The sequence below is a fragment of the Thamnophis elegans genome, chromosome 2 (genome assembly GCF_009769535.1).
Source record: "Thamnophis elegans isolate rThaEle1 chromosome 2, rThaEle1.pri, whole genome shotgun sequence".
Lineage (NCBI taxonomy): Eukaryota > Metazoa > Chordata > Lepidosauria > Squamata > Colubridae > Thamnophis > Thamnophis elegans.
In genome coordinates this window covers 36036480-36053451 of record NC_045542.1, presented here as the reverse complement: position 1 = coordinate 36053451, position 16972 = coordinate 36036480, and the positions used below count along the sequence as shown (strand labels likewise).

Here is a 16972-nt window from a genome sequence, read left to right as displayed (position 1 = left end):
GCAAAAATGGACGTGCAGAGGGTTTGGAAGGCCTGTAGAGTGCTCCTGGGGGCTGGGGAGGGCAAAAACGAGTGAAAGGAGGCCCATTTTTCCACAAACAACAGGGGTGTTTTTGCCCTCTCAAGCCCCCAGGAGCACTCTGCAGGCCTCCCAAACCCTCTCCATACCCCAAACCCCCACGCATTGCGTTTTTGCCCTCCCTGGCCCCCAGGAGCACTTTTTGGCCTCCCAAACTCTCTGCATGCCCCATTTTTCACAAAAAAATGGGGCATGCAGAGAGTTTGGGAGGCCTGCAGAGTGCTCCTGGGGGCTGGGGAGGGTAAAAATGTTTTTTTTTTAATTTACCTCTTCAAAATCTTGGTGTGTCTTATACGAAAAAGAAAGTAGGTATTCTGCTATTTCCCCATACACATTTATTAAATATTAATAATTTAATAATTAGGCTAGAATTGAGGTTTGTGATACAGATATAAATAATAAAACATCACAATACAACATTAATTTATATTCTAAGGAATTATTATATAAACCATAAATACTGTAATGTCTAACAGAACTAAGGGTTTGAAACAAGTATTTAAAGTTAAAGGAGAAAGATGTTCTTATCTCTTCCCTTTGAACTCGATGAAAAAAAATCCATTAACTTTCACTCAAAATATAGGAGTAGCAGAATCCAGATTAAATTTATAAATTCTTTACACAATCCAAATTTAGCTAGTTGAAATGTTAGCTGAAAATACAATGGCTGTAACTTTTAAGAGACCTTTCTAGCCCCCAATGATACAGCTGCAACTCTACCCTATCCCGATTTTAAAATTACTAACTATTTCAGCCTATGCCATCACAATACATTGCATGAAAATTCTCAATACAAGCTGCAAGATTCCAGTCTACCTAAAAATATTACCCCAAAAATCTCAAAAACCAGGAAGATACCAGATGCCCGACTTCTGATTTGGTATAGGTTAGTTCATCTAAAATTCATCTGCAGTACTAAGATACTACCCAAAGCTGATAAATGGCTTATTGCCACCTTATCTGTTTTCCAGGCTGCATGAAATAAAAAAAGTATGGATGTTCATCCTAATTATTCTTCAAACAATTCCCAGAATCTGGCATTTTCAGATCTTTTTGCTTCAAAAGAGAATAACACTCTTTTGATGAAAGCTTGGAAGCATTAAAAAAATCCAGGATATTGTTATTATAACAAGTGAACTTGCATACATTAAACAAAATCTAGTTCCAAGTTCAGTTTCATTTTGGAAAGGGTGAACATGTAAGGACACAATTTGCTGGGGCAAGATTGTTTGCGGGAAGAGTTGAAAAGTTAAGAGAACGAGCAATTCTACTTGATTTGTTCACCTGATTCCGATATTGCAATCACTCCTCCTTTAGTAACTATCTCAACCTTAGTGACCATTCGCAAATACGTTAATTTTAAAAAATATATCATTTTCTGACTAATGTGCATTTATGATAAAATTTTATGTGCCTGAAACAATGCATGCTGGAGTAAAAAACAATACTGGAAAATCTGCACAACAAGCCTTTATATGAATGAGATGGTAGCAACCAATGATCTTCATAGCATCTCTCTCTCTCGCACATATTCTGGCTTACATGTTCACTTTGCAACCATTTTGCCTAATGATCTGGTCACTGGAATGGAACCAAGTTGCTAAATCAGGGGTGACAAACTTGATTTCATTGAGGGCCGCATCAGGGTTGTGTTTGACCTGGGGGGGGGGAGCATGGCCAGCTCAACATCACTTGTGTCGGGGGCACCTGTGGTGACCGCGAGCTCCATTTTCACTGGCAGAGGCACCAAGGGCCAGTCCATTGCTGTTCTCAGGGAGGCTCTGCAAGCCAGATCTAAGCACCCACTGGTCTGGATCTGGGTCCTGAGCCTTGAGTTTGACACCCCTGGGATAAATGAAGAATGGGTATATTCCTTTCAAGTCTTCATTTTTAGACAGCACAGCGAATTCAGTTGAATTTAAAGAGGATTTGTATTTGAAGAGAAGAATGTTATATTATAAGACAAATTTAATTATCATAGAACGTAGCAACATGTGGTAGGAAAAAAGGAACCCATTCTGATTTTGATCCCTTCCTTAATGGCAAATGTTAAAAACCACCTAAAGTCCTGATTCCCAGTATAACCTAACCCTAACCTAAAAAAATTGGAAGTTTTTTTAGAAGAGATTGGACAACCATTTGTCTGAAGTGGTATAGGTTTTGCTGCCTGACAGGGGGTTGGACTAGAAGACCTCCAAGGTCCCTTCCAACTCTATTATTCTATTCTATTCTATTCTATTCTATTCTATTCTATTCTATTCTATTCTACTCTGTGTATAAAGACATGTCTGAGGATTACATTATGCATTTCAGAGGAGTATATCTATTTCTTGTTTCTTTGAGTTGAAATACAGGTACTCACAACTTATAAGCATTCGTTTAACGACCATTCAAAGTTACAATGATGCTGAGCATACAACTAGTCCTCACGTTTAGGACTGTTACAATATCCCTGAAGTCACATGATCAAAATTCGGACACCTGGCAACTGACGTGTATTTATGATAGCATTGTAAATGGGGTCATGTGATCACCATTAGCAACCTTCCCAGGGGGCTTCTGACAAGGAGAGCAATGGGGGAAGCCAGATTTGCTTAAACAACTACATGATTTGCTGAAGAATCATGACAATTTGCTTAGCAATCATGCATGACTTACATAATGACTGGATTGCTTTGCGACAGCTATTCCAGCCCCAATTATGGTCACACATTAAGGACTACCTGTACTGATGGTACATGATACTGCATCCTGTGGAACCCCTTTAACGAAGAGTCTGCAAAGCTCTTTCCTTGTTCACTCGCAATTAGCAAGAACCCTCCCTCCCTCCCTCCACCAGGACAGACCTGTGCAATCCCTGAGATGACAGCTTTGTTCACAAGGCTCAGCCATGACCCTTCTGCACGTACAACTCCAGCTGACCACACCACACACCAATGATGAGCCCAGAAGTGCCCTGGAAAAGAAAGGCAAATAGAACAATAGGTAAATGCAAAGATTAACCTTCCCTTGTGATATTAAGAAATTCATCCAAGGAGAGGGACCTATGGTTTGAGGTACCTGATAAGCAGAGGTGGTATTTAGCTGGTTCGGATTGGTTCGAGCGAACTAGTAGTGGAAATTTTGAGTACTTCTGAGAACCGGCAATATCACTTCCGGTTGGCCCCGCCCTCCTGTCCCCCTCCCAATGTTCCCTGTCCTATATTCCCTTGGTTTTTAGCTCAGCTGATTCGCGTGGCAGAGCAGATTGCCGCGCCTTAGCTGAGCTAAAAAAACAGCTCAACTCCCCAGCGCTGACACCAAGGGTGGTCTTTGAGTACTGCATGTGCATGAAGCGCAAGCGCGCTCTGATAGAAGCAGTAGGAAAAGATTTGGAATCCCACCACTGTTGATAAGGTAGACAATTTGGAAGGAACAAGAGAGATATAATTGAAGAGGAGGAATGTGTTATTCCAAGATCTGCTGCTACACTATACAACCAATTTCATTGTATTTAAGTACAATGACAATAAAGATTATACTTATACACTTCCATTCAGGAATTACCGTTTCAAATCCAGAGTTATTCAGAAACAGCTGCCGTTCCCAAACCTTTTCCCCCAAACTATTGACGGGAACACAGGTGAGGGGAGAAATTTAGAAGCAGTTTTATGAAAGTATTGAAAGCTTGGTTCTGGCGTGGGAAAGAAGGCTCCTGGGACTGAGTATATTCTGCTTCTTTAGACATGGTTCCAAGTCCATTATTTGCCATCCGAGTTCAGTATGGAGGCCATGGATTCCACTTAATTGGAAGCTGACACTGTCAGGCATCCCTCTCCTTACCTGACTTACCTACACACACACACACACACACACACACACACACACGAAGTAGGAAAAGGAGAGAGGGAGGGAGAAAATAAAAGTTAAGAAGCTGCAAGAACTGCCATTCCGTTTTACTGATAGCATTTTACACATAGAGACAAGACGGGAGTTTTCAATGGATAATAAGGAGCCTCCTGTGTTACAACTGAACTGCTTCACAGCGAATAGACGAACCAACCACACCTACCACTCACCTGTTGGCTCAAACACCTCCCTTGCTGACACACTGTCTGCAAAGCCAATCAGGGTGAGATCATCATTTCCAGCTTCTGTAGAGGCAGGCTGCTTCCCTTCTGGCAAATCAGAAAGGTCCGCTGTCCAACCAGGTGCAGGATCAAATCGCAGCAGTTCTCGCTGTCCGTGCAAACTCCACTTGCTGCAGTTACAGAACGCACAGCGTTTGGGTGGGAGGCTGCGGGAGGCAAGCAGAGAAGAAGGAGGGGGGGAAAACTCTCATCACTGAGAAGGAATGAAAATCTCTCCCATTCCATAAGCAACCAAAACACCAAGCCTTCTTAAGAGGAGCCATCCAGATCAAAATATCTATGGGATCCCACCAACTCCCATAACACAAAAAACACTCCAGGCTTCTATTATCCCTGGTACAGCTTTGTATAACTTTAGTGCTCTCTGAGCTTGGTGCCTTTCTTGCAGGCGTTTAATTACATCTGCAAAACAAAAAAACAAAAAGAAATCACCCCACCAAGCTTGGAGAGCACCAAGAACTCTGTAGTTCAATCCTGAACTAGAAATGGCCTCTGCTGACAGAACCATTCAGTGCTATAGTGCAAGCAAGGTCCTACAAACCTCAGGTTGAACCTCTGGCATTCATCCAGGCTAATCTACCTCCTAGGTTCAGAGTTAATCAATGAGCCAAAAACTACACTGCTTGGTTTTAAACAACTTCTCACCTGCAAGTCTGGAGTAATTCCTCTTTAACATCCACCGTGTCCAATACTTCTCTCACAAGGCCTTCTTCTGGCGGCTTCAGAGGATCAGCTTCCACACTGCCCTGCTCTTCTGTGGACACAATTCCATCTGCTGCTGCAAAAGGACATCTGTTAAGACTCTGATGTGGCACCCTGATATAAGACTCATGATTTCTGCCACGTTGCTCTGAAGATGTCAAAGCATATGGGGATCTTCCTCCAAATCAGCAAGTTCAGTATCTATTTCAATGTATCTTGACAAATAATGATGGGCATTCCCTTACTTCAGGGTTGAGTTCAGGGTTCAGTTTCACTGCGGGCCGCATCAAGGTTCTGTTTTGACCTCCAGGGGGTCGGGATAGGCATGGGCAACTCGATGTCACTCATGGCGGCCCAAGAGCTCTGCCAATGAAAACGGAGCGGTCCTCGCAAACTCCCTTTTCAGCTGCGTCAGTGAAAACGAAGCTCAGGAAGGCCGCATGCAGCCCTCCCTAGCTGACTTAGATCAAAGGTCTACTTTTTGCAGACTTGGAACATCTAAACCTTTTGACATTTTACTTCTGAAAGAGAACAGCCATCCCTGAAAATTCTAACATGAACAGCACCCTTCTATTAAAGTAGACATAGACCAGGGGTGTCAAACTCAAAGCCCGTGGGCTGCATTGGGGCCGTGGGGTGCTTAGATCTGGCCCATGGGGCCGGTCTGGAAATAGCAAAGAACCAGCCCACAGTGCCTCTGCTAGCAAAAATGGGGTGCAGGCAGGGCACCACCACCACCCCTGCAACCGCTTTTGGCCTCCAGAATGATCCAGGAGGCATTCCAGGCCCAAAACAAGGCCTCCAGAGTGATGCAGAAGGTCGTCCAGGTCTAAAACGGGGCCTCCAGAGTAGTCCAGGAGGCTGTCCAGGCCTAAAACAGGGCCTCTGGAGTCCTTCCAGGCCCAAAACAGGGCCTCCGGAATGGCCCAGGAGGCATTCCAGACTGGTCCAGGAGGCCATCCAGGCCTAAAATGGGGCCTCTGGAGTCCTTCCAGGCCCAAAATGGGGCCTCCAGGGTACTGCAGGAGGCCGTCCTTGACTCAGGTTATAAAAGGGAGGAGAAGTAAAATATTTTATCTTTCAGGCTTGCAGGATTTTGCTACAAGCCCATTGCAATAATTTATAGTTGTAGTCTTCCTATGGAGTCAATTTCTTGAGTTGGTCTCTCTTTCATAAGGTGATCAAGTAGATCAAGTAAGTATTAAAAAACAAAAACACAGAAATGTACACCTCCCTTCTTTTAGAATTTTATAAAACCATGTCTGCGGAGGTGCAGTCCATGTCACGTCCACTATGGCCACGCCCACCCCACACACTCACCCAGCCCTCCAAGGTCAAACCCAATCCTAATATGGCCCTCAATAAAATTGAGTTTCACATCCGACATAGACAATCTCAAGCTGATAGACACAACCCAACCAACCCATCACCCCAGTTTGACACTACTGGCACCTCCAAGAACATTTTGCTGATACCCAGCAGCAAATTATCAAATAAAATTATTTCTGTAATTTCCCGGTGGAAATTAAGGGAGAAATAAAGTTTGCTAACCTCTGATAAGCTGAATGCCCCTTGGGAAAAACAACAGGTAGTAAGTAGCCTAAACGGCCTGTCCCTGTACAAAAGCATATTAAGAACCTACTCATCAGAACTGGTCTGGAGGTGAAACTAACTGAATTCTATTCAAGCCAGTCAAATAATTTGAGAATAACTGTTAATCACTGCAGTTTACTCTTAACAGGGGAAAAGCATACATCATTTTCAACTGTCATTTTTTCAGTATCGAAGTATAAAGCAGGTTGTTTATTTTCTTCGGCCTAAAATATGCCCCCCTCACCATGTCATCTCCCAACTATTTGGCTATGCTAGAAAACGGATTAACTGTAGTCCAAGAGATACGTAAATGTACCCTCTTCATAAGCACAAAATTGTTGCTGACAGCCGAGTGAGCTCAGGTATTAGTCAGAGCGAAGTGGTCATTTCTGTTGGACAGCAAATCTTGGCCCCATAACCTACCCTCTAAACTAGCCTGTGGTCCTCAGGTATGATACATGCTTCTGCCATTTTGCCAGCATCAAAGAAAATTTCTGACTAGCCACTGTAGGTGTAATTTGGAGGAGGATGTCATTTGTTCTATAACTGCGGCTGGTATGTTTTCTAAATACTACTATCCACCCACCTTCATGCTGTGTGATGTAATATATCTGCCTAAAACTGCTCATCAAGAGAAAAGACCAAAATGGGCATACCTACCTGGTGTATCAGAGCATTTGTCCTCACCAGGTGGTTTCTGATCATCCATCCTGTCTCAAAGAGACCTAGAAAACAGAAAAAAAACAGCTCATTTCACTTTCTTTCATCAATTCCATTAAGAAGCTGTTTTAATTTACGCTACACACTTTGTGCTGCTATTGGATGGAGCGTTAATGCAGCAAGGCGGATGTTTCAAATCATTTTTCCTTACACTGTGTAGATCGCTGGGAGCTGTTTAGTTGCATTAAGGTGGTATAATAAATACATTCATATAATAGGGCTATGTTAACACAGGCACATGGTTGTGTCAGGCATTTTATAGCCACTTGTTTTCTAGTCGACTGTCTGAATGAGGAAGTAAAGATACGAAACAAAGATTGGCATGAGCTTGGGACTAGGGTAGCATTCCTTGACCTGGAGTTCTTGTTAGTTGTGATAACTACAACCCCCTTGTTCGCTGGCATGCTTGGCTGCCATATTCAGGAATTGCAGTCTCGCACATCTAGAGGGTATCAGATTGAGGAAGGCCGGGCAACAGCATAAGTAGTGTGACAAAGAACAACAACTCTGGGGGAACAAATAGGAAGATCAGGTCACTGACCTCTCTGATATTGAAAACCCCGATCAATGACATCTAAGCATACCTGGGTGCACATTACCAAAAATAGTACCAATTTCCAGGACTTTTGCCAGGGTTCCCCCCTCCCCTAATAATTCAAAAGGGGTAAACGTCTGTTCTAAATCAAAGAACAATTGGATCAGAGTTGCCTGGGATTAAGAACGCTGGAAGAGAATGTTCTCCTTTCAATAATTAAGGCTTGCCCTAATATGCAGCTGTAGTTGATACAAATGGTGGACTACAAACTCAGTACGGATAGTGCTCGATTTACAACAGTTAGTTTAGTGACTGTTCAAAGTTACAACGGCATTGAAAAAAGTGATTTATGACCATTGCAGCATCCCAGTGGTCATGTGATTTACGTTCAGATGTTTGACAACTGATTCATATTTATGACAGTTGCAATGTCGCCCAGGGTCATGGGATCACCTTTTGTGACCGTCTGACAAGCCAAGTCAATGGGGAAGCCAGGTTCACTTAACAGCCGTGTTACTAATATAACAACTGCAGAGATTCGCTTAACAAATGTGACAAAAAAACTTGTAAAATGGGGCAAAACTCACTTAACAAATTTCCCACTTAGCAACATAAATTTTGGACTCAATTGTGGTCGTAAGTCAAGGACCACCTTTATAGTTATTCTATCCTAATCAACATAAGCGTTAATAACCCCATCCCTTAAACCTTACTTATGGCAACTCTCAAGTTCAAACATTTATGTTGAAAGAAAAATACCATCACAGTTTAGTATCAAGCAGCCGTGTCCAACCTGGGCATTCTTCAATTGAAGCTCTGTCCCGATTGGGGAAGGGTGGTATAAAGGTTAGCATATCCCAGGCAAGAGTAAAATCTTTATGCAATTAGATGTATTTTTGAATTTAGTGTTCAAATTCTAAGGGTTATAGAAGTAATATGTTCATTCTTAGTGTGCTGAGATATTTATCATTTTATAACAATGTTATAATTGTAGGGCATTGTAATAAGCATTAACACAAACATCCACTGTGTGTAACACAGCATATTTATTTTGATATTCTTGCTACTAGATGTCAAGTGCAAATGAAAACTTATAACCCCTGCTTTTAATATTACAACTTTTGGGCTTTTTAAAGTGCATTATAAAATCAAATACAAATCAAATATCTTAAAAACTACTAGACGAAAGAAATCTCACGCTCAAAGGATTGTCAATGGTACAGGGGGAAAAATAGGTTCCCCACCTTTTCTTAACGTTTAATTTATGAGCTTCAGCCATAAAACAAGACTTCACAACTTTGTATTAAGTTCCTTGTATGAAAATAACATTACTCTGCAACCAACACAAAGATATGTAAAACTGCAAATGGTATATACCCAAGCTCTAGGAAGGCAATTCTTTTATTTATTTACTAAAAATTATCTCTATATTATTTTTGAGGAGAAGACTCCACATCCACCCAAGAATTGGCTACAGGCAACAAATATCAAGAGAGAGAAAACAACTGTGCATTTTTAAAAACATACTAAAAATAATAATCTAGGAATCTTCCCAAATGGCAGTAGGTAATAACAGCCTTATGGGAAGAAAAGAAAGCAGCCTAGCTAACAGGCTTCTGAATGTAATTTATTGTAACTAGGTTTCTCAGGTGGATTTTAAATAATATACCATATTTAATAATAATATATATTACAGTAATCCTAATAGATTATGTTTGTCTTTGCCTTACAACATCTCCAGCTTTTAGTACAAGAATATGAGATAAATCCAAATATATACAGTTTTCCAAAGCAGAAATTTGAAATTTTCAGTCCTAAAACTCCCAAATGCTAAACACAAAATTACAAGTGAAAGAAGTTTAGATCACACTATTTCCACAAAAAGAAAAGTATAGAATAATGGAAAAGAGATCACTAAATTCAACAGAGTAATCTCACAAATTTGTCTTCTGGAAAATGGAGGTACTATAATTGGGTGTGTTCTCCATGGCAATTTTGTGACAATGCTCCATGTATTGCCATCCAAATTCCATATGTTCCCATTGACTGAAAAATATTGTGAATTGTACATTTTCACAACATGCGAACAGAGTAAGTGAAAAAACCAGTTTGTTTTAAGAGTCTAAGTTGTTATTGTCACCCTACTGATTGCAATCATAGTTAACTATTTGGGTGATGGGTAAATAAAGCATGCATTTTATAGGTTTCCTGGTTTAATCCCAATTTATTTTTGTATCTTGCCCAAATCTGAAATATTAAAAACATGGGAACTAAATCAGAAATACTGCTCCTGCCAGACTGAATCTGGTTTGTTTAATGAAGTGGTTTAAGTTACGATATCAGGTTGAGCATAGAAATAGAAAAACCACAAATGACTTTACTTAGGCATGCTGCACGTTTTTTATAGAGGACCTTTAAATGGTGCATTGACCAAACTGATTGCTCTAGTAATAGCAGGATGGTCTCTGAAGGTCACTTTCAGGTAATTTATGGGAACATACCTATCAGGGTAAATGGAACCCATTTCCTCATCCTCTTCTTGTTTGCCATAACAAATAGGCATGATTCTTATTTACTGAAGGGACATTAATTTGAGAGCCGCAGACACTGATTCTTAGTATATTGGTCACATTTGTCAGAATGTATTTGGCACTGGTTTGGGATTTTAGGAGTTTTAATCCAACACACAGAATGTCATATGTTTCTGCTGATCTTTCTGACTTTTAACATTGTTAGCTTTTTGCCTACCATTTCTCCATCATTCTAAGCCTTCAAAACACTGTCTATCACCTTAATATATCTTTTACTTTATGGGGCAGATGGTCATGCTTCTAAAGAATTTTGTAAGAATGCTTAGGTCATGTACATAAAGATGATGCTCAAAAACAGGCATGTTGCTTTACAGCAATACTATTGTATCGTTTAATTTTAAAAATAGGAATATAAAATCAGGTGGTCCAGGAATGCAAGTTGGGAGCTACACCAAAAAGCTAACAGGCAACAACTAACTAATCTTTATTGGTTTAAAAATTCCCAAGATCTCTTATAAGAGCATAACATTAAACTTAATTTATGGAGAATGAAAAGCTATTATTAAATTGTGCCCAAACGTGATCAAGGCTATTGAATTTCATGCCATATTTTAACTCTTCTGTACTCTTCTCTAATTATTGCCTCTAAAGTAGATTCTGCAATCCCAACCAAGGAAAATTACCTCAAGGCAAAACCATTCACAAGCAACTGGTCAGTTTAAGACAGCTTCCATTCCTACCTGCGAGAGATAACAAATAATGTAGCTCTCATTCATTGCTATAATCCAGGAAAGCGACACCTGCCTCACAACCATCCTTCAAAACAATAATTCCCAATGGAAGAACTGCCTCGTTAAGGGGACAGGAAGAAGCCATCCATTATCAGGAAGAGGTGGGCAAAGCTGTACAAAGTCTTTTGGCACTTATACAGACTGACTTCAACTCAGAAACACAGAAAGCAACAAAAAAAATATTTCAGCTGATGTTCCCCCTAAAAGAGGCAGGGATAAGAAAGAGCAGGAGACAAAAGGCAGTCCAAAACTGTAGAAAAAGCAGGGATCCCAACATCCTGGCTGCACCAGGAGGATATCTACCACCAAATGAAGATCTGAGAAACTAATGGCCCTGGAGACCATCTCCATCGATGCTTTTTTTTCTTTAGCCATTTTGGTTTGACTATAAGAAATAGACTCCAAGAAACATTCTTCATTAAAAACCATGGTTCAGAAGATACAATAAGATATCGGACTTTCATCTTTATCAGGCCTTTAAGGACTTCAGCAGATATCAGTGTTACATTCAAGGTTAGTATTGTAATTAAAGAGTCAATATGGTGAGGTGGTTAAAGGCACTTAGCTAGAAACCAGAAGAATGGGAGTTCTAGTCCCACCTTAGACACAAAGCCAGCTGCGTGATGATGGACCAGATACTTACTCTCAACACAAGAAGATAGCAAAGGCAAACCATTTTTGAAAATGCTGCTAAAAAAACTCCAGAAACTTCTTTCATGTTGTTGCTAGGAGTGAAGACGACTTAAAAGTGCATATACGGACAGACACATACACACAAAAAGAAAAGTAGCTGTTTAAGTGGTGTAAATAATATGCAAAGCACAGAAGCACCCTAATGCCAAAGAGTCCTACTGTGTAGTGATCTGCGAAAGTGGGACTTGGGGACTGTATGGGTGCACATGTAACATCTGTCAGTAGCATCTTAAAACAGATGTGACTTTTCCTGGGCTCAGGATCAAAAAAGTGCCTGTGCACACTAAGAATCACACAGGGCTCTTGAAATTCGTATCTCTGCACAGCTCTGCCAAACAGGATGAATAGCATAGAGAGTCATGCAAGGAAAAGCATATACAGAGCCAGGCAGAGAGAAGGAAGGGAGAGGGACATGGAAAGCTAAGAGGGCAGTTACTACTGGCTCCCTTTGGATACTTTTGATCACTTTGCAAAGTGTTATACCCAAGCTGTGTTCCCACCTCATTTATTCCTCCAGCCATGCTCTGCCGTGTTCAGACATGGTTCTGCAGGCCTTGTGTAGAAAAAACAGCTTAGCCCTCCTCCTCAAAAAACCTTTTTTTTCCATTTTTCAAAGAACATTAAAGCAAATGATGAATTAATCTGCAGTTTCTTGAGAAGATGTTCTCTTCCTTATTGTTGCAAAGATTTTGTCACATGCTCCCTTAATAATAGTGACTTTATAAAATAAAGCATACAAAAGCTAGTGGCAGTAAAATAAATTCTGGGGCCTCACCTTGCAAGGGTATAAGTCACATGTATTGGTTTAGAGACAATGTGCCCTGTCAACTTTTCAAAGTTGTAGCTGCAATTTTGACAATCTGGATCGCTCCTGAAACATAACTTAAGAGGGCAGCTGCTTAAAACCTTGTGGAGGATGAGGGAGAGGAGACTTTTCTTAAGCTGTCTACTTTAGGGCCTAGGTTCCAGACAAGGCCTTGTAGCTCAAGAGAACCCAATTCTCCTTTAATTATCAGCTACCTCGGGTCTATTTTCTGATGCCAGGATGAATAAAGAGACACGTGTGTTGCTCTCTATCCTTTCTCCTGTCCAAATTGCACCACACCTCTTTCCTGCCCCACTGAAAAAAGTTTGCTTTTTGCTTTTTGTTAGGCCTGAATTGCACTATCACCATAGCAGCGGAATCCTCGACGCGTGCAAATGGAAACTCCATTTTGAAGGAAAGATTGAACTGGGCATCTTTTCAAACTAAGAGGTGGGTGGGAAGCAAACAAAGGTCACCTCTGTCAATCTAGAATTCATTGCCTTGACATATACCTAAGCCAATTCAACTCTTATCTTGTAAGGTCACTGTTTTCAGAATTAGCTTAAAAGACAAAACCAGACCTGTTTAGTTAATAGGTTTATCATACAAATCCTCTGAGCCAAACTAAAATTGGGCTTAACCAAGTTTTAATATAACTTGATAACTATGCTATATTGGTGAAGGTCACATTTAAAAAGAGAAACTGAGTTCAAGCAAGCAACATTATGGCTTGACACAATACAACCACACAGTGTTTTGCAAGCCAGTGAATTGATCCAGGTCTCCCTTAAGTCAAATTTGATGTCTTTTGACTTCATGGACATAGCCATCTATTTTTCTCTCCTGGCAACAATATGAAAATTGTTTGCTATTGTCTTATGTCAGAATGTTTTTTTTAATTCCCAGTTTAGCCTACAGCTCTGACATTCCCTGGTGCTCTTTCATCCAAGTATTAAACAGGCCTCACCACACTCAATTTTTTTCAAATCAGCTAAACTCAGCTAGATACCACCAACTGCTAAACAGCTTAGTGAGAAATACTGTGAATAATTTCATTCTACAAACAAGCAGTACATGCAAATCAATGTAGTTTGGATTTTGGTAATTTCCTAATGAAAAACTAGTGGGTGACAGTTATATTAAAAATCATTACTCTACCTCCAAAGATGCCATACATTTGATCTTTACTTAATGGTCATATCCCATAATTTAATAATCTGAAGTGGGTCATCCCAGCGATGCCATTTTTCTGAAGTTTAAGAGAAGAGGGAAAGGCGGACCTAAGGTACAACATCCAATTTGCAAGAGTTCTGCAGTTTAAAGCTAAATACAAGACCAAGGCTAATAAAATAGAAGATCACCACTCGCACCAAATCATTCAAGTAAAACTGGGATCACATTAGCTACATTTCATTTTAGCTTCCCCACCCCAATCATGCACTGGAATAAAAAGATTGCTGCTCACTTCTGCTATGAGCTTCTTTAAATAAATCAAGTAACATCTTCATTGAGTACTGCAACAAAAAACCTATTTGCCATTTTGTGTGTGTGTCAGGAGGTGCTCAAGATGTTCAAGGACATTTTTGAATTGGAGTAGAGATGAGAACCAGAGCTGAATTCTGTTCCTGGGTCAAAGGTCACACATCATAGGAAAGGTCACTACTCTTCCGATGACTAGTGCTCTCTCCCAGTTAGGCTATTTGCAGCACAATGCTACACCCCTAATGCTACTGGGTCTGTGTTAATTATTTTGAAAAGGACTGCAGTTTGAGGATAAGAGGTAAAGTGTTTTTACCATGCTATTTTGATTTCTTAAAGATGTAGCTACACACATTAATCAAAGTTCACAATTTTCAGTTGGGAGTATAAAATACAGAGCTAATTCTGTAAAATGGTAATGGTTTGGGCTCTAACCATCAGAACCAACATTTGCACTACTATTGCAAATCAAAATTCCAGGAACAACATAGCAGCACCAAAATGTATGGAAAGAGAGGTCCAGCCACAATTAGAAGCGACAACTCCTAACATCTCAAAACAGACACTGCCAGATGCTGTATTGAGCAAGGTGCATTTAAAATAAAACTTGTGACTTAATTACAATTGGCCAACTTAACACAATATGCTAAGCCCGAATCAAATAAACAATATACATACGTATGTACATACGTACGTACGTACGTACGTACATACATACATACATACATACATACATACATACATACATACATTGTATGTCACATTTTTCCCCTCTGGGAAGTCAAAGCAATACACCCTCCTCCCATCTTCTCCCAGCACAACACCTCTTGACAAGTACATGGAGCTGAAAGATATCTAGCCCAAAGCCAGCAAATCTGTTTTGATAGCTGAAGCCTAATTCTCTTTGGCCCTTATGGCTCAGTGAAAACTGTAGACCTAGGATGTGGCTACTTTTAGCACAGCAGGGATCTATCCAATATCTAGCAGGATATCTGCTGACAAATAGGTAAGGACAACTTAGTGACCCAGCAAAGAACTATTTTAAAGTTCTAAATGCAATCTTCATTTATTTATTCATATCTTGCCTTTTTTTTTAAAATAAATCAAGACGGTGAACATATTTAATATTCCTTCCTGTTTTCATAACAACAACAACAACAACAACAACAACACTGTGAGATGGGTTAGACAGAGAGAAAGTGACTAGCCAAAGTCACCCAGCTGGCTTTCATGGCTAAGGCGGGATTTGAACTCACAATCTCCAGCTTTTTAGCCCAGTGCCTTAACCACTAGACCAAATTGGCTCTCTATCAAAAAGTCTTTGGCATCTCCATCAAAACACCAATATGTGTGTGATGACTGCACACCATCAGCCTGAAATCCTGGAGAGGACTAAAAATTTGTGTAGCCCATTTTAGCTAGTTTAGGGTTGCACTACTTCGGCTGACTTGATGAAGGCTCTTGATTTTTGGGCAGCAAAATGAAGGCCATATTCTAAAAAGTAGGTACAAGTCTTTTTTACTTTTCATATTGTTACTAACCAAATATTGTTGTCAAGAAAACACAGAGTCCAGTCCATGATGTTACCGAGGCATCCAGCTCAGTTCAAGAGAAACAGGGCGTTGGTACTTACCTGATACGCCTCTTCTCATAGTGGGGGGAGGAGTATCCAGAATGGGTTTGACCTTATCCTCTCGTGATTGGTTTGAGTCAGATAAGCTCTTTGGGCTCCGCCCCCTGGAGGTGAGCCTGCCCAGTTTTATGACGAAGAGCTCTCTCCGACTCGTTGCATCATTCACTCCAGACTCTTGATTCAGTTTTTTGCTTTTATTGTCTTCAACATCAATAATTAAATAACAATATAAACAATGAACATAACACTTAGTTGTACAAACCTAGTCAGGGAGGGACTGGATACTCCTCCCCCCACTATGAGAAGAGGCGTATCAGGTAAGTACCAACGCCCTTTCTCCATAGTGAGGGGGGAGGAGTATCCAGAATGGGACGTACCAAAGCCTGCACGTCCCTAGGGAGGGAGATCCCTGAGGCCATATGTCCCCCACTCAGGCCTGTTGAGGCACGGGTCCTGCCCTGTGAACCGCCTGCAACACCCTGCTGCCGAACGAGGCCTCTGCCGAGGCAAAGGAGTCCAACTTATAGTTCCTAACAAAGGGAGAGGGGGAAGCCCACGTGGCTGCCCTGCAGATTTCGGCCAGGGATGCTTGTGTGGCCCAGGCCGTGGAAGTGGCTGCACTCCGTGTGGAGTGGGCTGTGATATGATTTGGTGTCTGTAACCCCTGCGATTGGTAAGCAGTGGCAATGCAGGTTCGCAACCACCTGCCGATAGTGGTGGAAGTTACCTTATTACCCAGGGATCCTGGTTGGAAGGAGACAAACAGGGCTTCGGATTTCCTGTTTGGCCTGGTTCTCCTGAGGTAAATCCTCAGAGCCCTCCTAACGTCCAGAGTGTGCCACTTCCTCTCCAATGGGTGAGAAGGGTCTGGACAGAAGTTGGGCAAAATCAGTTCCTGGGCTCGATGGAAGCAGGAGCACACCTTGGGAATAAAGGATGGATCCAGCCGTAACACCACCCTATCTTGGTGGAAGACACAGAGATCCTCCCTGGTGGACAGCGCCTGCAGTTTGGATATCCGCCTGGCGGAAGTGATGGCCACCAGGAAAGCCACCTTCAGGGTCAGGAACTTAAGGGAAACTGTTTGTAATGGCTCAAATGGGGCGCCCGTTAGAGCGTCCAATACCCTGTGTAAATCCCAGGAAGGGTACCTGTGTACCGTAGGTGGTCTGAGGTTGGAGGCCCCCTTAAGGAATTGCCTGACCATGGGGTGGTGCGTCAGGCTCTGGTTTCTGCCACACAGGAGAACTGATGAGATGGCTGAGACCTGTCTCCTAATTGT

General features: G+C 41.3%; 1 protein-coding gene across 7 annotated transcripts in view; it reads right to left on the bottom strand.

Moving 5' to 3' along the window:
• KMT2D (lysine methyltransferase 2D) overlaps nucleotides 1-16972 on the bottom strand; it is a 145135-nt gene that overhangs the window by 108307 nt on the left and 19856 nt on the right. For 6 of the 7 annotated variants that reach the window (XM_032210729.1, XM_032210726.1, XM_032210730.1 and 3 more), the window contains exons 2-5: nucleotides 7164-7228; nucleotides 4854-4986; nucleotides 4137-4354; nucleotides 2925-3034 (exon numbers count right to left, since the gene is read on the bottom strand). In XM_032210729.1, the coding sequence (XP_032066620.1) occupies nucleotides 2925-3034; nucleotides 4137-4354; nucleotides 4854-4986; nucleotides 7164-7212 (510 nt within the window). In that variant the 5' untranslated portion in view covers nucleotides 7213-7228. The remainder of the gene's footprint in view (nucleotides 1-2924; nucleotides 3035-4136; nucleotides 4355-4853; nucleotides 4987-7163; nucleotides 7229-16972) is intronic. The other variant, XM_032210728.1, reaches the window with a different exon arrangement.